The 22,809-nt window shown below is 52.2% G+C and overlaps 7 protein-coding genes across 7 annotated transcripts; 4 read left to right on the top strand and 3 right to left on the bottom strand.

The window, feature by feature from the left end:
* Positions 1-42: 42 nt before the first annotated feature.
* On the top strand, positions 43-3,542 carry MRS44_013875 (uncharacterized protein; the record flags this gene model as incomplete). Its single annotated transcript, XM_065617316.1, has 2 exons — positions 43-1,025; positions 1,091-3,542. 2 exons carry the CDS (start codon positions 43-45, stop codon positions 3,540-3,542), a joined length of 3,435 nt encoding a protein of 1,144 aa, XP_065473388.1.
* A 2,283-nt stretch (positions 3,543-5,825) lies between these two features.
* MRS44_013874 (uncharacterized protein) lies at positions 5,826-7,132 on the bottom strand (the record flags this gene model as incomplete). The annotated part of the gene is made up of 2 exons (XM_065617315.1): positions 5,826-6,925; positions 6,964-7,132. 2 exons carry the CDS (start codon positions 7,130-7,132, stop codon positions 5,826-5,828), a joined length of 1,269 nt encoding a protein of 422 aa, XP_065473387.1.
* A 306-nt stretch (positions 7,133-7,438) lies between these two features.
* MRS44_013873 (uncharacterized protein) lies at positions 7,439-8,141 on the top strand (the record flags this gene model as incomplete). The annotated part of the gene is made up of 2 exons (XM_065617314.1): positions 7,439-7,778; positions 7,942-8,141. 2 exons carry the CDS (start codon positions 7,439-7,441, stop codon positions 8,139-8,141), a joined length of 540 nt encoding a protein of 179 aa, XP_065473386.1.
* A 1,327-nt stretch (positions 8,142-9,468) lies between these two features.
* MRS44_013872 (uncharacterized protein) lies at positions 9,469-10,831 on the bottom strand (the record flags this gene model as incomplete). The annotated part of the gene is made up of 3 exons (XM_065617313.1): positions 9,469-9,686; positions 9,733-10,265; positions 10,335-10,831. 3 exons carry the CDS (start codon positions 10,829-10,831, stop codon positions 9,469-9,471), a joined length of 1,248 nt encoding a protein of 415 aa, XP_065473385.1.
* Positions 10,832-12,095: 1,264 nt separating this feature from the next.
* Positions 12,096-19,106, top strand: MRS44_013871 (uncharacterized protein; the record flags this gene model as incomplete). The annotated part of the gene is made up of 5 exons (XM_065617312.1): positions 12,096-12,356; positions 12,674-15,364; positions 15,431-16,536; positions 16,712-18,835; positions 19,088-19,106. The coding sequence occupies 5 exons, from the start codon at positions 12,096-12,098 to the stop codon at positions 19,104-19,106; spliced, it is 6,201 nt and encodes a 2,066-aa protein (XP_065473384.1).
* Positions 19,107-20,623: 1,517 nt separating this feature from the next.
* On the bottom strand, positions 20,624-21,169 carry MRS44_013870 (uncharacterized protein; the record flags this gene model as incomplete). Its single annotated transcript, XM_065617311.1, has 1 exon — positions 20,624-21,169. The coding sequence occupies one exon, from the start codon at positions 21,167-21,169 to the stop codon at positions 20,624-20,626; it is 546 nt and encodes a 181-aa protein (XP_065473383.1).
* Positions 21,170-21,747: 578 nt separating this feature from the next.
* MRS44_013869 (uncharacterized protein) lies at positions 21,748-22,683 on the top strand (the record flags this gene model as incomplete). Its single annotated transcript, XM_065617310.1, has 1 exon — positions 21,748-22,683. One exon carries the CDS (start codon positions 21,748-21,750, stop codon positions 22,681-22,683), a length of 936 nt encoding a protein of 311 aa, XP_065473382.1.
* Between the last annotated feature and the right edge of the window lie 126 nt (positions 22,684-22,809).

Genomic DNA, 22,809 nt, shown 5'->3' with positions numbered 1-22,809 from the left:
GAGCGATCGGTCACGTCCGACATCTCCTCCCTGCTGGACAACATGGAGCAGTTCTCGGCCGCATTTGACGAGGAGGCCAACTTCTGTGCCGGCGCGACACAGGTCCACACGCATAGCCCAACGTGTGTCAAGTACTCCCTGGGCAAAGGAGGGCGGAAAGGGGATCTCTGCCGGTTTAAGGCGCCATGGAGGTTGGTCGAGAAGACCGCCTTCACGGCAGAGGGGGTGCTGCAGGTCCGGAGGACACACAGCATGGTGAATCGATGGAACAAGGCCATCGCCGTGGGGCTGCGGCACAACCACGACATCTCGTTTATCGCCACGCAGCGCAAGGCCATGGCCCTCATCTATTATGTCACGAACTACGCAACAAAAGTGGAGGACCCGGTGTGGAAGCGTGTGGCCGCCGCGGCCGAGCTCCTGGCCGCCTCGACGGGTGAAGGGACGGCCAACGGAGCGGGGAACGGTGGAGACGGTGCTACAGATGATACCGTCAAGGGGAACAGGACGCGGCAGTTCTTGATGAGGGTGGCGAACCGGGTGTTCACGGAGCGTCCGCTATCGCAGGTCGAGGTCATCGCTCATCTCCTAGGATATCCAGCCGAGTTCACCAACAGCAGCGCCTGGGCGTACCTGAATACATCCCTGCTGTACTGGCACATCTTTCGACGATGGCGGCATCTCCGACGAGCAAGTGGCGCAGCGGCCACAGATGATACCCTGGATGAGTCGGTCATCGTCGAAGAAGCAGGCCTGAGAATGTCCCACGTCGAGGCGTATCCGCACCGGGGAGAGGCCCTGCAAGGTCTATGCTTGTACGACTACATATCGCTCGTCGCACTCAAACGCAACAGCAACGACGAGAGTTGTGCGGCTTGGGGGGAGGTGCCTTTCGAGGACGGGTGGGCGCCGGGAAAAGATTGGGTCCAGGTGCTCAGGCGGCCGGGCGAGCAGGCTACCGTCTGCCTTGACGGCTACCTGAGCAAGGACTTTGCCCACGAAGAAGAGGAGCAGTGCCATCGGAGGTATGTATGGCAAACTACTCTGCCGGCAGGCGCTAGAAGAGAGGCTAACTAGAACCCCCCTGAAGGGCAGCCGTGCAGCATCTTGCGCTATTCGTACCATGGGAGTCCTTCTTGTGCGAAGAATCGGGCGACATCAACAGCATATGGGCGCGGGCGCGAGAGACGCTTGCTCCGAGAGTATCATGTCTCGTCGACAATGTGCAGCTGCTTCGACGATCAGCCGAAGACGCAAAACGCGACGCCAAGCAATGGGAAGTCACGTCCGGAGACGGTGATCCGACGGTCGCACATCTGGAGGAGGGCGGGACGGACGAGGCGGGCGCAGAATTTGCAGCGCCGTATCAGTCCAACAGCATCGGAGACGCAATGCGCCTCATCGACGTCGTCCGGGGTGCAGTGGGCACGAATCAGGTGACGGCCAAATCGCCGGAGCTCATGGCAATGATGCAGCAGCTCTGTCGGTTTCAACAATCAGCGCTGTGCTCGACGGCCGAGCTCGAGGCCACCGTGATGCCCGAACGAGGGGCAAGACGCATAAGCATGCCCGGGCGGGTATTTTCCGAGGCCGCGCTACCGCCGCAGGATCAGGTCAAGGCTATCAAGTCGCAGCAGATGAGTGCCTCGAAGGAGAGGGAGAGAATGATCCAAGGCATACAAAGCACACCCGGGGTCTGGGAAAGCAACCGCCGCGCTGCGTTGCGGAGTGTCATGACCGGCTTCGGGGAGGACGACATCGCAATGACGACGGCCGACTCAGACGAGACCGCAGGCGACACAGATGCGGAAATGCGCGTCCAGTTTGGCCCATCAACCTCTTTCTTCGCGGCGGGCAAGGAGTTGGCAACATGGCTGACGCTGAACAAAATGCAGTCGATCGCTTTCTTAATACTATGCCGTCATCTCGACCTGATACGACAGAGCGACAGAGGCGACGTCGGTCAGCTCTGCCAGTTCGTCGGTGGAGAGGGTGGAACGGGAAAATCACGAGTTGTTGAGGCGCTCGTCGAGCTGTTCGCCAAGAAGGACCTTTCGGATCGGCTCTTGATCACGGCGACGTCAGGGACGGCAGCAGCGCGGATCAACGGCATCACGATCCACTCCGCCTGTGGTTTCACCAAAGACCAAGGGTCGGGCGCGAACACGGTCAAGGATCTCGACGGGGTGCGCCTGCCGAAACAGGCGGGGCGGTTCATCCACGGCCCGTCCCGGATGGGCTGGCGGGAGAAGGACGTGCTTGTCATCGACGAGGTGAGCATGCTCGGAGCACGAACGCTGCACGCCGTGAACGAGCAGCTCTGCAGACTGCGTGGATCGCAGCAGGATTTCGGAGGGATCCCCATCGTCCTCTTCTGTGGAGACTTCCACCAATTCCGCCCGGTCCAAGACCGGTCGATCCTGCTCCCCAGCATGGCCGTCTCGTGGGACGAAGACAACTCGTTCAAGGCCGAGCAACGGCACCAGCACGACAAGGCGCACGCGCTGTGGAAGAAATTCACGACGGTCGTCATGCTGAACGAGCAAGTGCGCGCCGCCGGAGATCCGGACTTGCAGAGGCTGCTGAAGCGAATCCGACTGGGCCTGCAGGACCGTACGGACTTGGACCTTCTCAACTCGAGGTGCTATCGGGAGGATAGAAGGATCCCATGGGAAACAGGCATCACCGTGGTGACGCCGCTGAACAGGAACCGGTGGAATCTGAACATGGAGGCAACCTTGGCCTTTCAGGTCCAGCAGCGGTCGATGATGCGAATCTTCATATCCAAGCACAGATGGAAGGACGGCCTGCCGACGGAGGAAGAAGCCATCATGATTCTGAACCAGGGCGACGACAGTGCGATACCGGTGCCGGCCATCTTCATGTTCGTACCGGGGATGCCGGCCGTCGTGAACCACAACACCCACCAGGGGCTGAAGCTGGTCAACGGTGCCAGCTACACGGCGGTGGAGGTCGTTCTTGACAAGGCGCACCCGGGCCATCAGATATCGGCCGACATGACGGTCCACTTCGGGCCGCCCGCGGGGATAATTCTGGAGTCGGAAACGACAAGAGACTTCCGCTTCGTCGGGATGCCGCCAGGCACGATCCTCCTGACGCCCATGAGCGTCAAGATACAATGCCAGCGGAAGCGGCCGTGGCAGAAGAACGACGTCAGCCGAAAGGGTCTGCCGTGCGCGGCGGCTTTTGCCTGCACAGACTACAAGGTGCAGGGCGGGACGCTCGAGCGCGTAGCTCTGGAGCTGCGAGGAACGCGGACGACAAATGTCGACGGACGCATCATCCCCTCGCAGTGCGACCCGTACAGCCTGTACGTGCAACTGTCGCGTTGCCGGACGCTGGACGGCATCATGCTCGTGTCCAAGGTGCGGGAGAGAGACCTGGTGGGCAACAGGGTCCCCGAAGAAATGACTGCGGCGCAGGCGAGGCTGGAGAAACTGAGCGACAGGACGGTTGAGGAGGCGTTGCGCTGGTTTGATGACGGTGGTGCAGAGTCAAGACGACTGGGTTGGGTGACGTGATGATGGGAGAGCGGCGGGCTGCGTGGGGGCCGTCTTTGGTGGCTCGCACGTTGGTGAAGTCCAGGGTATCCTGGTGGCGCAGTTTGAAACGCTACACAGTATGCCCTGCAACGTCATAATACTATAAAAAGCAAAGACGGTATGAAAGGGCGGAGAAAATGAGGGGACGCTGAGACAAGCATGATGAAATGTTCCAAAAATTTTATCATAAAACAACCAGGAATATTCCTTCAAAAGACACATTCGATATCAATCAATCAACACACTGCTGCTTGCGGCTCATCATTTCACCTTCGACCCTTCAAGCACGCTCAGTGCGACACGTTGTTACACAGAGCATTCTAGAGCTCCGGAAACTATTATGGCAACCTCCACTGTTCAAGTCGAGTTCATTTGCCAATTTGGCGCCAGGCAATTCACACACAACCACAGCATCGCCCGAAGTCTTGTCATCGAGGCGAATCGTGCCGGACGAGATGCCGAATACAACGAACGGTTCGCGCAGGCCATGATGCCTCTTATGAAGGAGCATGAATCAGCATGTCGCAGTGCCTCGGGGGCTTTCTGTGAATGCTGCGGGCGGTTTGCGACAGACATCCTACAGAGTCCAATATCTATGTTGCACGGGGATAAACCTCGCATTGTAGTTTGGGTCACCTCCTTGTGTGGAAGAGGGCAGTGTGAGACCCAGATGAGACAGGAAATGCAATTAATGATGCAGGAAATGCGGCAAGAGGACGAGATGCTTGGCGAGGTTTTGGGACACACTGATTGCATGGAGGTCAAGTTGTGCAAGGTTTGCGGCACAACTGTGGGAGTGAAGCGGTGCGATAGATGTCGTGCAGTGGCATATTGCGGCAAAGACCACCAAAAGGCGGACTGGAAGGTTCATAAGAAGGCGTGTGTGCCGAGAGGATGTCAGCAGACAAGGAGAGTCTGGAAGGAGACGGGGACAACATCAGAGATTGTGGATGGAGTGAGGCAACAGACAAGTTGGGTTCACATTGTGGCAGATGAATAGGACAAGCTGCATTGTTGTGTGCTTTCCTGATGAAAATATTGCAGCAGACTACCAATTATGTAGTTATTCCTTTTCCAGAATTTATCAAGGGCAGGCGTTGAAGGGTTTACCGAGGCAGGACTCTGCCTAGTAGTGTTTGACCCGCTAGAGGAAGACGCTGAGGCTGTAACGTAATGGCGAAAAGCAACGATGTGACCGTCCTCCTCAACATCACGGCAGTTGTAACGGCGCCATGGAGGGACGCGGGGGAAGGTGAAGAGGGAAGGTGAAGACCGACGACCAATCACGACGGACTTTCTGGGCCACCAATGAGAAGCGAGAGACAGGAGAGGCAAACCGGTCGCGGTTTGCGCAAAAGAGCCTTGAGGAACGAAGATGGCTATGGCGGGTTTCAAGGTGCTTTTATTTACAGCATTTATTGCCAAGAGCCTGCTAAGAAGATTTTCATAAGTGTTATTCGCAAGCTTGCGTGGGGCGGTCTTTGGTGGCTTACATGGTGAATATATCTAGGGTATCCTGGCGGCATAATGCCCTGCATCGTCATAATAAAAGTAAAGACGGCATGATTACCTTATTCTTAGATAAATGCAGATGCAACTGTATTGCACCTGCGCTGGAACACTGCTGAGACAAAACGCCTTCTACAACAGTTATGGAACGTTGGTGCTACACATACACAAGAGGATACATACAATAGAGAAAAGGCATAAAGGGGGTAGTATTATTGGGATCGCCTCATATGACGACCACACCGCAGAATAGGCTTCCCCGCCTCGGAGGGCTTACTAAGGGGTTCTTCCCTCCTGCAATTGCCTCACGGGAGTCAATTACTCGCCTCTACAAGTAGCTCGTCATCTCTTCCGCAGTCAAGACTCGATTTTCCCCCACCTTCCCTCTGTATATAGAACCACTGCAATATACAGACACTTGCCTCCCTATAGGGGAGCGCGGACGTGGCCTTCTCTGACGCTACGGTCTAACGCGTTTACATATAAGACCGCAGCGACAGGTGACCCGTTGCAGCCAAACCATACACACTCTGTCCCCCTTGACTGCGTGAGGTCACCAATAAAAGGCAGAAATAAGGCAGACAGCAAGAACAACCCGACATCGTGCACCCCTTAACCATCATCTTCGTGATCTATATCATTTGATCGCATTTTCCCTCCGTTTTATCCAATAGGTAGCGCCGGCTGTGGGCGGCTGGGAACGCACTGAGTCTGAAATGTATTTCAAGGCCTCTACGGCGTCTCATCGTCGCGTCACTGAATTGCCCGCTCCCGATATTTGTCATGATCCCTAATAAGCCTCTTCAACATCTCCCTCGCATTAGCCTCTGCCTCTCTCAGCTTGGCCTGCAACTCCTCCCCCTTCCAGCCGCCGGGCAAGTACCACGGCGCAATGCTCCCTACAAGCGTCTCAAGCCAGCAATTGCGGTTCCATACATCTGGGTCGAACCCCCGTACCGGCGTCGCGACCCCCTTCTCGTGGAGGCGCGCCAGGTATGCCTCGTAAAATTCGCGCGGCCACTCCCCACCATTGTTGACGACGTCGTTCAGGAACTCGTCGACGGGCGGGAAGAAGCCCGCAAACTCAAAGTCGACGAGGCCGGTGATGCGGGGCGGCTGGCCCGAGACGAGGACGTTGCGCGGAGAGAGGTCGTAGTGTGTCAGAACGAACTCGCCGGAGGGGATGCCGTCGCCGTCGGTAAGCTCGAGGTGCGGGAGCTGCTCGGATATGAAAGCACGGAGTGTCTCTGCGAGGGATCTATTTGGGGCGTAGGTATTGGAGGTTTCGAGCTCTCGTAGCTTATCCGTCAGCCTGAGCCGGTAGTACTCGTTTGCAGTGGTGATAGGATCGTTGACCTCAATGCCCTCTTGGATGATGTCACGGATGGTTAGAGCTGTGCTATCTACTACGGGTACACATTGCTCTCCGAGTTTTCTAGGTGGAAGACGAATGTTTCCGCAGCGCTTTTGAGGAGGAATGTTTCGTCTCAAGCGCACGACAATATCACCGAGCTGCTTGGCCAGGTCTGTGAGAATCGCGTCGCTCAAGTCGGCGGTTGGCATTGGGCTTCCAGGAACGTATGACATTAATATCCACCCGCCATGCTCAGGCTTTTCCACGCCGGGCGGCATATCAAGGGAACATGTCCTTGTCTGACACGAGGTCGCATAAGTCGCGACACGTCCATCCTCGGACCAGGCCAGGGCACGCGGCGACGGGATATCAGGGCAGTATCTCTGGAGAAGCTGAAAGCAGGACACTTCGTTTTGAATCTTATTTGCCCCAAAGAAGCGGCCGTTGACCTTAAGACGACTTGCTCTGGCTGCGACAGGGTGCCTGGTAGTAACAAGGCCTTGCTCGCAGAATGTTTTAGCTTGAGGAAGTAGATACGATTATTGAAGGACTTTCCAGATGGAACCTGCGTAATCGATACCAGGTTATAGTCTGGGAGCCCAAAGGAAACAATGGCTTTAATTTCCTGACGGAGCACGCGAACGCCTGCGGTAGGATGATGGGAAGGTGTCGGTGGTCGGCCGTGGTCAAGCTCTTCAATGTCCATTTTGCAAGCTCGTGTCAATATTGAAGGTTGGTAATTTATAGCTTCCGCTGCTATTCAGTCAGTATCCCTCTCCTCAGCTTATATCTGCCTCCGCTACTTTGATAATGTTCCGTGCTGATCGATATCTAGGAAAAGTGGGACGGGGCCGGCCGGAGTGACTCATACGGCGTGGGGGGTATCAATGAACTGATGGTGGCCGCCCGGCAATCTGCGTTGCCGACTCCATCCTGCTTACTCTGTGCTCATCCAGGCTCACCTACATGGTTGCGGGGCTGGCTGAGTTTAGAGCGGCAGGGAGGGAACGGCATGCCAGGCACGGTATCGCCGGCTCGCAACTTCTCTAAGGACGCATCACGCATGAGTGCCAATAGAGACAAAGGTGCCAATGGGATTGGGCCCTCCAACTCGTCCGATCGTTACATCAACGGACCGTCACAGATGGACTGGCAGGAAAAGTATCTGCTGATTGTCAACGAGGTCAGCATGCTCGCCGCGCGGACGTTGTACATGGTGAACAAGCAGCTGTGCAGGCTCCGAGGATCTACAAAGGACTTTGGAGGCATCCCCATCGTCTTCTTCTGCGGCGACTTCCACCAGTTCCGCCCGTGCAGGAGAGGTCGATCCTGCTTCCCAGCGCAGCCGTCGCGTGGGAACAAGATAATTCATTCAGGGCGAAGCAGAGCATCAGCTATACGGCTTTGGAAGTCATCATCGACAAGGCATTTCTAGGATGCCGGGTCTCGGCCGATACCATACTCCACTTCGGGTCACCATCAGGGATCTTCTTAGCCTCTGAGACGACGGCAGAGTTCCACTTCGTCGGCATGCCGCCCGGGACGATCTTGCTGACGCCGATGAGCATCAGGATAGAGTGCCAGCAAAAACGGCCGTGGCAGCAGCACGACGTCACCCGAAAGGGTTTACCGTGTACGCCAGCATTTGCATGCACCGACTACAGGGTGCAAGGGAGGACACTGAACCGGGTGGCGTTGGAGCTGCGCGGGACTAGGACGACAAACATTGATGGCAAGGCGGTGCCCAGCCAATGTGACCCATACAGTCTATACGTGCAGCTGTCGCGCTGTCCATCGCTAGATGGGATCATACTCGTGTCGAAAGCTCGAGAGAGGGACCTAGTCGGTAATAGAATCCCTGCTAATATGGCGGCTGCAGAGGCTAGGCTGGAACTCCTCAGCCAGGAGACGATCAGGACAGCTCTGAGCTGGTTGGATGGATGACGATGCATCTATGATAAATTATAATGAAACCGGGATACGGGATATAGTAGTAGAATAATAAAAGGAAGTTAATAATCAAAGTACTCTAATAAAGAAAGAGTGGAAGAGTGATATACATATAAGGGTGGAATATATGAAGTCTCAAGGGAAGGACACGTAAGGGGTAATGAGAGGAGATGAGGGCCTGGGGCGGCTTAAAAGTTCCAAGTTTTCAAAGGAGTAGTGATTTTTGACCTATCAGAAGGGAGGTTTTCCTGGGCCAACCAGAGCGAAGGGCTTAAGTTCGGGGGTAGAGGCGGAACAACCTTTCGTCTCTTCGTTCGTTCCTCTCTTCGTTCCTCAAGGCATTTTGCGGGGTGAAGTCCGGCGCGTTCAAAAGGCCTTTCGTTCCTCAAGGCACAGGGGAAGGCGCACGTCCGCCGGGGGAAGGTTGGAAGCTGGGCGAGGTGGGCAAGTTGGCGGCTCCCTTGCGCTGAGTAGCCTTTCGGTACGAAGCTTGCAACAAGAGCCTGGTGGGTGGATGAAGAGACTTGGCCAATAGGGCGTGTGTGTGTGTTACCTTTGTTTTGCGTAGCCAATAAGACCTATGCAGCAGGCTTTGAGGAGAAGGCACCATTTTGAGCGGCACGATTTGAAGAGCTTAATGCGGAACTAAGAGACCTAGCCAATAGGGTGAGGGTGAATAATTGAGACAGTAGACCAAGGGACTGAGACTAGCAGAGATCAATCAGTTGCAATACCAAAGAGGGAAAATTGTCAATTTGAGTATAAGAAACTGCCATGCCAAGATGTCCTGGTGTTGAGACAATCGGACTTTTATCACTCGCACTGGTGTTGAAACCGCACGCTTACCTATTTCCCCCACATATCAGCCTATAAGTTTTTCAAATCCAATAAAACAGCCCAAAATACCACACACTATCACTATACTATGCTACTTAAAGTCTCTTTGTCGGATGCCTCTTGTTCCTGCCACCTGGTTCGGTAGTTGATGACCTCATATTAGGACGAACGGAGGATCGGAGTGTGGCAGATATGTTAGGTGATCGAGAGTCCTCGTTTTCCTTCGCTTCACCTTCTTCATGGTTATCGTTTTCATCAGAGTCTACGGATGTTAAAGGGGAGACCGGCGACCCTGCAATGATTGGAGATGTTGCGGTAGTTACAGTAGACCCCCTTAGTCTCTTGGGGGCGGGGTTGTTCGAACTTGACTGAGACGATGGAGATGCGGAGATTGCGGGCCTTTTGTTCTGAGATGGAGTATCGGGTTGTTGGGATGGACCTCCCTGCGGCGATTGTGATGATTGTGACCGTGACTGTTGCACCTGTGAAGATTTCTTTGAGGGAGACTTGAACATAGACCTCGCTGCTGCGAATCCGCCAGCTTGGGATGGGCCAGGTTCGGTTTTAGAGGGGGGACTCTGTTAGCGGCAGGTGCAGGTGGCGTGCTCTTGTCCGGAAACGCCCAAGAGTCGGGAACGACAATGAAAACATAGTCCTTCTCATCAACTGTAGGGGCGGCTACCATAAGACTATGGTCAAGCAGGCCAACAATCTTGCCGACGCAGTTGAAGGGAACACCTGGAACAAACTGTGTATCTTTCCTATCTGCCATCTTCTTGCAGAGGAGAGAGAATGGCAAAGCGCGAATAGGAAAGAGAATAAAAACTTGGAAGGGGTGGAAGCCTTTGAAAGGGCTCTTTGATGGCTGACCCGGCGTGATGTAGGTACAGCACTGGATAAATGCACAGCATCTCAGCTGCGCATCATCCAACAGCGGGACAGAGTCCTTGATCAAGTGGGTTTGACCTGTCCCGAGAACCTGCCCGGTCAAAGAAACAACCGGTTGGATAAGTGGAAAGCCCTCACCATTGCAAAGAGTTCGTGGGTCAATGCTGATAGTTACATTAGCGGCAAGCGCGATAGTCGAACTCGAGCTAAGGGAAATTGATAAGTCTGCTTACGCTTGGTATCCAAAGTCGCGTATGAGAACAACTGGAACCTTGTACACTTCGCCGTCACCATCTTCATCGCCGAAAACATCAGGCTCCCGTAGCACCCACTCCAGTGCGTAGGGGTGTACTTTTCCAGTGAAATGGAACCACTGATTCTCCCACTCCGATTCAACAATCTGCTGGTTATAGACAGAGAGGTTGAGACTAAAGTAAATCGGGAGTGGATCAGGGGATCGACACCCTTCAGGACGCAGCACAGAATATTCAGGCAGTGTCATATAGGGAGGGGGTGGAAGGAAAACCCTGCCAAGAGCTTCAACATTAAGGCTCTTTATGAGTTGTTCATCTGATGTAGGAAACCGCGTTGGGGTATCCAGCTGACCAAAAAAGGACATGGTCATATCACTACCAAGGTTTTTCTGAGAGTCATAAGGCATGCGCGGAGGGGGATGACCGCTAAGAGTGGAAGTTGAGGTAGAATTTGAGGTAGAAGTTGATGAAGACATGATATATTGAACTGGCAAATGTTTCGATAAAAAATGGGAGAGCAGTTAAGATTACGACTCTGTGTGTAAGGGAGAGAGAGAGAGAGAGAGCAATTGTAAGATAAGCCTGTAAGATTGGCATGCAAATGTACAGAACAAAGGAGAAACACATCTGATATTTATAATCGATTAAATATTATCGTATAACTATACAATGCGAAGATTGATACCACTTGGTAAAGATACTGTATTTCATTGCGCAGAGAGGATGTGGCATCGCCGATCTCCATCCAACATTTTCAGCCAAGAGCTACTATCCCTGCTGATGTGGATACTCGCACAATTGAATTGATCAATTAAGATAGATGGTGAACAGATCTGCTTTTTCCATGAGTACAAAGGATTGGCCAAAACGTCAGCACATGTCGCCGATCGCAGTAAAGCATCTTGAGGTAAGAACCTTGATGCCTGTTAAGTGGATACTTGCACAGCGGAATTGATCAATCAACGTAGCTGTTGAACAGAATTGCTTCTTCTATGATTACAAAGGATTGACTACGAAATTAATGCATGAAAAAAAAAAAAAAAAGAAAGTATGAGAGCTGAGCAGTATTTGATAGGTAGATGAAATAACGTGGTGTGTATTATATCAATCACATATGTGCCCATCGATGTTACCATTACAACGAAAGAGGGTGAAGGGATATTTTGATCTATTGGTATATCAATACTGCAGCGACCATATGAATAAGAGGGTGGAGGAGTATGATGCCGTATTGGTATACCGGCGTAATGGCATTCCGACAAGATAATGGGATGAATAATCAAGCCCGATGTTATTAATGTTAGAAGAATAAGAGGGTGGAGGAATATGATATTCTATTGGTATATCGGTGTGATGATGCTCCGAGTAGATGATGGGATGAATAATCAAGTCTGATATTGGGATGAAATTGGAAGAGTAAAGAAGACCATGGTGGGATAGACCTATCATTTATTGGTAAGTGGGTCAAGACAATGACGATAGACCATATTATCATATAATTTGATGGGTATAATAGAGATAAAGATGACGTGGGAGTATCGGGATAGAATCGGATCAAGAGCAGAGTAGGACTGGTTGGCCGGGTTTGGTGTGGGAGAATCGAAATCTGCCCCAGAATGTACCGATTACAAAACAGCATTGTGAATGGCATCAACCTTTATCGTTCATATTTATGACACTATTTGGCTTAATACACATTATTACACACCCTAAGAATATTCGTACATACACTGTCTTGTAATGGATTTGTCATTATCTGCTCTACTTGAAAGGTTGCGTGGTCGAACGCCTGGCAGCACACTCAGCAGTCTCGGGCTGAAGACGTACAATGATATCTTTGGTGCGGGAAACTCGAATACAAACGCAACACCAAGAGAATCACATTCTACTGTCCAACCAGGCACACCCGGTCGTATTCCGGGTGTCCAGCCTGTGGGCCCGGCATTAAGGAGGTCGCTCCCTACTGTCCAACCGAGTACACTTGGTGATATTCCAGAACCCGTACCTATAGACGCGGCACTAGAGGGACCACAATCAACGGGCCAACCAAGCAAACCAGGTAATCACCAACAATACCAATCAAGTGTAAATCAAATCGACAATGCCAATGCGCAAACACAGGCGGCAGGAAACTGGATGAGCCGGCCACCACCAGGGAGCACGACGCCGACACAAGTGCCTCCAAGAAAAAGAGGCAGACCGCGAGGTTCTCGTGCACCAAGGCGGAGAGATGTTCGAGAAGGAAATCGGGTGCAGGAACATCAGCCAAGTGCATACCAAGTCGACACCATCAATACTCAAATACAGGGACCTGAAAGCTGGATGAGTCGACCGCCGCCAAGGAGTACGACACCAATACAGGCGCCTCCAAGATCAAGAGGCAAACCGCGAACTTCTCGTTCATCAAGACGGAAAGAGGCCCGGGAAAGAAACTGGCGGCAAAGGAGACAAACCCAACAGCAAAGACCACTGGTTGCCGTTGGGACCCCCCAGCCAGTTCCCAGTTGCCATCTAATGCTCCACAGCAACTAAAACCTGTACCAGTGCAACCGCTTATAGCACCAAACCCCACACAAGCTGCAGAAATAAGCAACGCGAGCCAATATCACCCGCGCAATGCACTGGGCATGCAGCAATGTATGAGCATTCCAAGCTTTTCAGATGTGGATCAACATGGCCAACAAGAACTTGGCGCCAAGCGTAAGGCTGACCAACACGGACAAGAACAAAACAAAAGGCAAAATCGAAGACAGGTTGAGAATAGCAACCTTGAAGAGCAAACCCAGGCATTCAAGAGAGCTATTAAGCATCTGGAAGATGAATTTACAGAGAAGGAGAGAATATCCTACACAAAGAATTGGCGTAAGCCGGTCCCCCGTGAGAGGAATATATCCACAGTCATGGACTTTTATCAAGCATTTCACAACATGGACACCCTACCCATACACACATGCATGATATGCTATCAGAAGATCAGCACCATGGAGATGAAAGAGCTTAGCTGGGAAGAGTGGACGAATAGCGCAGCGATGAATAGCTGCCGCACGTATTCATGTCCCGATTGCTTCCCTGTTGGCAAGGCTATACCGAGCTGCGAAAACTGTGCAATGAAGATCCGCGAATGCAATATGGCGCGGGGCGGGAACTTGCATCAAGCACTTGGTTGCGAGCACATGTACCCGGATGCTCTCAGAGACTTGACATTGGTTGAGGAGAAGCTGATCGCACTCAACACCCATTTCGGTTTCGTTGCAAGAATCAAAGTCACAAAAAGCACCAAACAGAGTACGGCATATGCACGGCATGTGAAGGGTCATATAACTGTGTTTCCAAACAATGTTCAAGACTTGGTTACCACAGTACTACCACATCCGCTTCTACAATCTTTGGAGGACATCCATATATCCTGGCATGGGCCGCAGAGACCAGCCCCCAGCGATCTATCCAAGTTGCTCTCAGTCCGGCGAGGAGCTGTGGAACGGGCGTTGCTTTGGCTAAAAGAATTTAACCCCCACTATCGGCACATCGAAATCGACAAAGCCGAGTTGGATAGTTGGGGAGAGCCGGCGCATGGGGTTCCGAGCCCGATCTATGACAGGATAGAGAGAGATGAACCATCGGCATGGGAAGAAACGCGAACAGCGCACATTGTGCCCCCGGCAGAACGTGGAATGGATGACACTGGGCCCCAGTCACTCGAACAGATTGTGGACGGGCTGGGCAGAGCGTATGATGAGAATGATGTAAGTTACGACGAGGATCAGCAGCTCTATGACGAGCGCAGTCGGGAGGAGCTCGAGTATGAGGGCATGGGAAGCTTTCTTGATGAGATGCTTGCATCTGGTATGTTTCCACTGGATACAGCACCGCGAGCAACAGATGCCGATAAACTGCAATTTGCCATTGATACAATCAGAGGTGGACAGACAAATGCGCAGGCACAGCCGCCCAACCCGCCGGCTGGGAGCGCGCAGGATTCGCACCTTCAGCCATACATTCACATTTCAAGAGGCAACGAGTTTGCAGATGTCAATGATCTCTGGCATCTTGCAAAAGCATTTCCAACACTATTCCCGTTCGGTTTTGGTGGGCCACGGTGCAAGGAAGAGATGGAATCGGACCTGTGGAAGAACAGTGTCCAGCTCACAGGGCATATCCGTAATAGAGACGGTATTGGAGAGGGTGGAGAGGATGCGATTTCGCCAACACGTAATCTCGGACTTCGCGCATGGATGAAGAAGGTGCTGCAACGACATGGTGGTCGCTTTGCCAATCATCCGGCGTTTTCATTCCTAGTCTTCAACATAGAGGTTCGGTCTAGGAATAGAGGAGTAAGTATGGTGAGCGTGCGACGGACCGATTTTCCTGAGGTTGAGAGGATCATTCAGTCGTTAACACTAGACAGACTGGCGGAAGTGCAAAAGGAGTTAGAGGCTGGCGGGAGCACCCGAGATGAAGATATCAAAAAGCTCCTGCGACACATCTCATACTTTGGCTACAAACAGGCCATGTCGCAGGAGTCGCGGCTAGCCATGCGCAGAAAGATTAAAGCGCTCATCATCAGATACGGTATACCGGCGATTTGGTTTACGCTGAACCCTAATGACATTACGAACCCGGTAAAACTACGTCTGGCGGCATATCGAAAGGAGGACAAGGCTGGCGCGGAAGCAACCCTGCTTCGGGCCCTTCAGGATAGGTATGAGAGAGTGAAGCTGGCGATAACCGACCCCATAAGCTCTGCCATCTTCTTCCACCGCGAAGTAGAGATGTTCTTTGAGCATTACGTCAAGGTTGGGGAGGAATCTGTGTTTGGTCGGATTGGACAGTATTTCGCCGCCGTCGAGACCAACGAACGCGGTGCTCTTCATGTCCATGGTTTGCTATGGCTCGAGGGGAACTTGGAGCTCGGAAACTTCATCGGTGCTCATGGAAACGGGGAGGATGATGAGAGTGCGGCGATGGAACGGGAAGGAATCCTGAAATATGTCGATTCTGTCTTTGCCGAGGTATGTGCATCCATATATCCACGTAACCAAAAGCCAACGTAGGTCGGAAGCTAAACTATTATCTAGGATCTGAACGAATCTGCTGCCTTTAATGAGGAGAGCCAGACTAGGGTGGTTTACGACAACATATCCCACTTGATGACCGATACAGGGCGCTTCTCTGAACAGTTTGACGATGAAGCCCACTTTTGCCCGGGCAGGGTCCAGATGCATGTCCACACCGCAACTTGTGTCAAATACTCTCATAACAAGGAGGGAGGGAAGAAGCCCACGTGTCGATTCCATGCGCCTTGGAAGCTCTTTACAAAAAGCGAATTCGGCGCGGATGGTATACTTCGGCTCCAACGCTCACATCCCATGATCAACCGATGGAACAAGTCAATGGCGGTTGGGTTGAGGCACAATCACGACATCTCCTTCATCGGAACCCAAAGCAAGACAATGGCGCTGATATACTACCTGACAAACTACGCCACAAAAACCGAAGATCCGATCTGGAAGAGAGTGGCCATAGCAGCAGAGCTCTTTCCGAGTATCAGCACAACCAGCGCCGTCGGGCTTGGTGCAACAACTGCAAACTACGAAGCCAAGGCAAATATAAACCGCCAGTATCTGATGAGAATCGCAAACCGAATATTCACCGAGAGGCCATTATCGCAGGTGGAGGTGATTGCGCACTTCTTGGATTACCCAAGTGAGTTCTCGAGTACCAAACAATGGTCATATGTGAATATGACAACGATGTACTGGGCAATACTCCGACGCTGGCCGCATCTCCAGCAATGCAGTACCGGTAGCACTATAGGCGACGACGATGATGGACCTATCGAGAACATAAGTGGCAATGGCAACGGCAACGACGCGGAAGCCAGCGCGGAGAGGGTCTTGGTGGGAAGCGATGGCAAGAAGCTACCATACATTGAAGCCTACCACCACCGTGGAGAGGTGCTGCAGACATTATGCTTCTATGACTACGTGTCGCTTGTTACATTACAAAAGAGGATAGATTCATCTTCCAAGGAGTTGGTGAAGATAGAATTTGAAATGAACTGGAAGCCGGGAAGGGACTGGGTGCAGGTTCTAAGACCCCCGGGGAAGTATGCAGTGCCATGCATGAACGGGTTTCTCGATATGGACTTTGATATTGACACAAACGCAGACAGATACCGCAGGTAAGCACAAGCCATAGAACAGATGGGATGGATAAACGAGGAGCATACACTAATATTAGCACCAGAGCTGCAGTACAGCACCTCGCACTCTTTGTGCCATGGGAGAAGTTCACTACCGCAGCATCAGGCGATATTAATGAAATCCGGGAACACTGGAGACGGCGACTCCCAAAAGACTCCAGACTATCGCAAGCAACATCCAGCTCTTGAAGCGATCAGCGGAAGATGCGCGGCGAGACGCGAAGCAGTGGGCAGTTGCAGGGGACGATGCCATTTTAGATGATATCGATGCTATGGGGGATGATATCCAAGATTCTATGGGCCCAGTAAAAACGTATCGCTCAGATCAGGTTGGCCAGCTTCGCCGACTGATGGAAACAGTACGGGGTGCCACAGCTCCCAACCAGGTGACCGCTGGTTCGGAGTCTCTCGTTAAGCTGCTAGATCAGCTTCATGAAGCCCACGCAGATATCACCGACTTTGCAGATGATCTTGAGACTGTCGCCCCTGCTGAGAGCCTTGAGCAGTACCAGCCAACTATGGTAGCTAGAAGCGAGCTCCCAATGCAACATCAGCTCAGGGGGATTAAGAGCAAGCAGGATAAAGCCGACAAGGAAATCGTGCAAAGAATCCAAGGCTCTGACGGAGTTCAGGATACTCAGAACACGGCTGCCGGCACAGAAGCATTATTGAACCATACTTTTGCGGGTGCAGGAGAAGATAGCATAGAGATATCGGAAACAGACACCAGGAACACTGATGGACCCAGCACTACGGTCGCTTTTGGACCGTCAACCACATTCCTCCATGCCGGTCGGCAGATCGCAAGCAGGTTCACCCTGAACGAGCGGCAGGAAATTGCCTTCCTTTTAGTATGTCGCCATCTCGACACCATCCCGGACGAAGGTGACAGCGATGATTTCGATAGCAGTAATGTCGAGAACAATGATAACGCACAACTATGCGAGTTCCTGGGTGGGGAGGGCGGCACCGGGAAGTCCAGGGTCATCGAGGCGTTGGCGGAATTGTTCGCTAGCAAAGACATATCGCACAGGCTGCTCATGACGGCGACATCGGGGGCCGCAGCAGCGCGGATCAACGGCGTGACTATTCACTCCGCCTGTGGGATGCAACCCAACGCATCCGACGGCAATACCGACGATGGCAGCACGGTAACCTACGTGGACGGTGATGCCCGAAGAAGATGGAGCGAAAAGTGGCTGCTCATCATTGACGAGGTGAGCATGCTGGGCCTCCAGACGCTCTCCAACATCAACAAGCGGCTTTGCGCCTCCCGAGGATCGAATCAAGATTTTGGCGGCATCCCAGTGGTGCTACTATCAGGAGATTTCCACCAATTCCGCCCAGTGCAAAACAAGTCGCTATTGACGCCATGGTCCGCCCTCAGGATTGCAGATGAAATGAGGGCGCACGCACTCTGGGCTCGATTTACCACCGTCGTTATGCTCACCGAACAGGTGCGCGCAGCGGGGGACCCGCAGCTGCAGCGGCTGCTGACTCGGATCCGGCAGGGGCAGCAAGACGAGTCCGACATGGAGCTTCTTAATAGCCGGTGCTTTCAGGAAGGCCGAGCCATACCATGGGGCAGGGGCATCACAGTAGTTACACCCCTTAACAGCAATAGATGGAGCCTGAACATGGATGCGGTCTTGGCCTTCCAGAGGCACCACCAGAAGCCAGTCCGGATATTTCTACCCCAGCACCGTTGGGGTAAACCCAGTACATTACCGGTAACGGAGGAAGAAGCTACGCTCATGGCCAGCGTCGGAGATGACAGCAAGATCTGTGTGCCGGCCACGTTCATGTTCGTGCCTGGCATGCCGGTGGTAGTGACGAAGAATATAAACCCAGGCCTCAAGCTCGTGAACGGGGCCAAGTACAAAGCACTGGAAGTTATACCAGACTCCAAGAGTTTCCCAGGGTATCAACTCGCCTCGAACATCATCCTCCACTTTGGACCACCTGCCGGCATCATCCTGTCGTCCGAGTCCACCAAGAAGTTCAAGTTTGATGACATGCCACCACCAGGCACGGTCCTGCTTACTCCAACAAGTGCCCAGATACCCATCGAGAAGAAGAAGAGGGCCAAGAAGAGGCCTTGGCAGAGGCACGAAGTGAGCCGCCGAGGACTCCCCTGCACTGCCGCGTTCGCATGCACCGATTACAAAATCCAAGGCGAAACCCTCGTCGAGATTGCGCTGGAGCTGCGAGGAACCGGAACAAAGCTGAATACGACAACTGGACAACTCGAGCCAGGAAAGTGCGATCCGTACAGCCTGTATGTGCAGCTATCGCGGTGCAAATCGCTTGATGGTATTATGTTGCTGTCAAAGGCGCGGGTGCAGGACATAGTCGGGAATGAAATACCACAGGAAATGTTTGATGGCGAGGCTAGGCTGGAACAGTTGTGCGAGAGGACAGTAAATGAGGCCCGATTATCGTTATTGTCATATCCATCTGCACAATACTAGCAGTAATGTAATTTAGATAACTGTTGGATTGTGACCCTGTATTACGAAACCTCTGATAGATCGATATGCCGACCTTAGTCAGAGGCGGCGTGAGATGACATAAAACCCCTCTCGAGAAAGAGAGGGGGCCGCGAGGCATCCTAGATCAATACAATCATCATCTTTGGTCTCCACACTCTATTGACCATTAATCCCTTGGATTGAATGTGTGGTACGCGATCCAACAATAACTAATACATTAATTACACCTAACTCAAGCATAAGAGAAAATGTCATAAAATATAAAGACAAGAGCAATAATGCGATCACACAAACCGAGCTCGCACGTGCATTTCACGTGCATTTCACGTGTGTCTTAACAGGAAACCCTCAAAAGAAGACTCCTTTGCACTTAATCTCAGAGAGCGAATGAGAGTTCACATGTGCGCATTGCCAAATGAGGAAGAGAAGATTGGCACCTCTGAGGGGCATTCGGATGGGGTTAATCCGGACCAATAGGAGGTGCAGTTACGCTTCCTAATCGGGTAACCACTTAATGCGGGTGGGGGGGAATCCCAGAGCTTAAGAAGACCTTTCGTACCGAAAGGCACAGGGGAAGGCGCACGTCCGCCGGGGGAAGTTGGAAGCTGGGCGTGATTGGGCAAGTTGGCGGCTCCCTTGCGCTGAGTAGCCTTTCGGTACGAAGCTTGCAAAACTAGGGCCTGTTTTAATAGTCGGTTGCTGCACGTGTTGAGAAGAGGGCGCGGTTTTAAGTGGTCGGCTCTGGGTGGGTGGACGAAGAGATTTGGCCAATAGGGCGCGTGTGTGTGTTACTTTTGTTTTGCGTAGCCAATAAGACCTATGCAGCAGGCTTTAGGGAGCAGGCACGATTTTGAGTGGCACGATTTGAAGAGTTTAATGCGAAACTAAGAGCTAGCCAATAGGGTCAGAATCAAGGATTGAAACGGGATCAAGAGACTGCGGTAGAGACGGCACGGGGCTCGAAGTCCTGCTACAAGATATCAAGATGCAGGTATGGATGCGCACGTACGGAGCACGACGCGAATTTTTTCAATAGTTTTCTGGCAAGTGCAGATGCGCCAGGTTGAGTAAACAGACCTTCCCCGTCTTCCTAAGGGCGAAGTGGACCAATGGGGGCACTGAAACAGTAGCCCATTTAGGCCAACCGACCGATCCAGACTACCCTAGACCGACCGGTCTGACGAGAACGGCCGGTCTGTCGGCCTGCGGTCTGGCAGACGGTCTGTCTGTTGTTGGAATAATTGGGAGCTTCCCCCTCACTTCAGGGTCACATCACAAAGTCCTAGATTGAAAGTTGAAAGTCCTAGATGAAATCGCATGGGATATAAACCCCTAGGGAGCTCTCACCATGACAATAATAATAACAACCTTGATTTTATAAAACACACCCAGCATCGCTGCGCAATTCAACAACATCTGTTAGCCACAATGTTCTTGGCCACGGTGATCGCCTTGATCCCCTTTAGTTCTTCCTCGTTCCTACCGATAGTCCTCAGGCGGTTAGTATTTCGTCCATCTCTGGTCACTGCAACGCATCGCTAATGAGGTTAGTCGCTAGACGTTCGCATTCCTGTTCAATGGTCCTGTGAAGCACTGCTGGTGTAGTATCTCCCATATGATCCTCGGGCACCCTTGGATGTGTCTGCTGTGCAGAACACCGGTTTCGGGGTTGCCGATAGAACCGTGGATGGAATTGGAGTGGTAATACTAACAGGTGTCATTCGGGCAGCATCCGCATATGTCTGGCTAGGCGATCGTGCTGCATGAGCATTGTTCATGATATCTAACTGTAGCTGGGTTTGTTCCGGCTCGCCGCAAACCTGGGTAAGCTTACGGACTTGGGATAACTCTTGTGCCATCTGGGCCGTGGTCCTCGTGACGACTTCAGCCATACGGTCGTGAAGCTTTGTAAACTCGAGCTGAAACTCGGCCTTTATAATTTCCATTTTCTTATTGAAGTCTTGCTGTTGGAGTTGTTTCAGGCTCTGGATTGCCTCGATCATGCTGCCAGCGGCCTTGGGCGTGGTCCTTTTCTTAGGTCGGTTACGGCTCGACGCTCCCTCACTGCTCTCCTGCTCCTCCTCCCATTCCCTATCACGTTCTTGTTGTTCCGATTCCATTGCCCTCGTCGTTCTGGCTCATTTACGCAGTAGACGATGATGTTCCCCGCTCGGAACGTCCGGTTCGCGTTCTATGACGATGATGACGTCTGAAGCGGGGTTCGCAGCACCAGACATCCGCCATAAACTAAAAATCTTCGCCAACGGGTACCAGGTATTCCAAAAGGTATAAAGGAGATCAATAATGAGATTTCGAGAAAAATCAATCCACTGTTTCCTCTATATATATTATATATTAAAAATCCGATCTAATGTAATAGATTTCACCTAGTTCAAGCAGAAGCAGGAATCTCACCAAATGCAAACGACAATGTCACGGGCCAGGGCCCATATCCTTGCGGCTGTGCCGCAAGACGTACTGAGCTCGTGCGCGCCAGGGATGGGAAATTACCCCACAGCTCAGGGGCACTTGAGAACTTCTTTCTTTCTTCTTCATCTTTGATGTAAATAGCATCCTGGACTAGATAGCTGGAATACAGTTACTAGAGGCCGTTCACATACATCAAAGATCTTTTTATTTGCATATCTGGAGTACTTGTTATTTTGTTATTGAAGACTTTGAGCCAGAAGCCGACAGAATGGATCTCACCCACCCGATCATCACCCTCGAAGCTATAATGCAAGAGCTCAAGAGCATACGAGAAGAAAACGCAGAACTCAGAAGAACTCTAGCTGAGAACGAAGAAGAATTTAGATTGAAGCTACAAGCCGTCGAAACTGCAGTCCACGATAGACGAACCAATACCACCCCCCTCACGCCGAGCGGACTCGGTACCTCGACACCCCATGAAGAAGTCAGCATCCCAGTTCCCGAACAGAAGCCCACTCAACGACCACGCCCTCGACTCCCCGATCCAGCCCTTTACGAAGGAAAGAAGAGCACATGGCGTGGATGGAAGCTGGAGATGGAGAATAAGCTGCATGAAGACGCCGATGCACTGGGCAGCTCTATGTCACAATTTAAGTATGTGTACTCTCGGTTATCGGGAAGAGCAAAGGAGGACGTCACCACGTTTGTGGAGATCGAGACCAAAAGGCCTGAGGCTAACCCTGCTTCGCTTCTTAATCGCCTGGACCTGTTATATGGAGACCGGGATCGCGAAAAGAAGGCCATTCAGGCACTACATACCCTCAAGCAAGGAGAGAACGAGTCCTTTGCTGCCTTCTACCCCCGATTCGAGAGAGAAATTGCCAATGCAAATGCGGAAGCATGGCCAGATGCCAGCAAAATCTCATACTTGCGCAACGCATTGAACGATAAGTTGAAGATGATGCTCGTGCCGGTGAACAGGGCCGAGATCAACTCTTACGTTGGCCTTGCAACAAAGTGTGATGAGTTAAGTAACTCTATGGAGCTGCTTGGTCAGTGGAGAAAGCCAAGCAGCAGGAACAGGAGTCAGCCAAGGGCCTCCTCACCTGCTGCCTCTAGCGGCCATGCCCAACCGGAAGTTAAGAGGGAAGACATGATGGAATGGGACCCAACCCCCCGGGCTCAACGCAGGTCAGCACCTTGAGACCCAGGAGGAACAACAATCTCAACGGGTACCCCTCAAAGCGACTTCAGGATAAAGCCCTCCTGGGGAAGAGGGCCAAGTGGGTTAGTCAGGAGGAGATCGATGCGCGACGGAGCGAGCACCGCT

This window comes from Fusarium solani (genome assembly GCF_023522795.1).
Source record: "Fusarium solani strain SB1 chromosome Unknown bctg00000009, whole genome shotgun sequence".
NCBI lineage: Eukaryota > Fungi > Ascomycota > Sordariomycetes > Hypocreales > Nectriaceae > Fusarium > Fusarium solani.
Note: the sequence above shows the minus strand (reverse complement) of the source record. Positions and strands in the feature narration are given on the sequence as shown.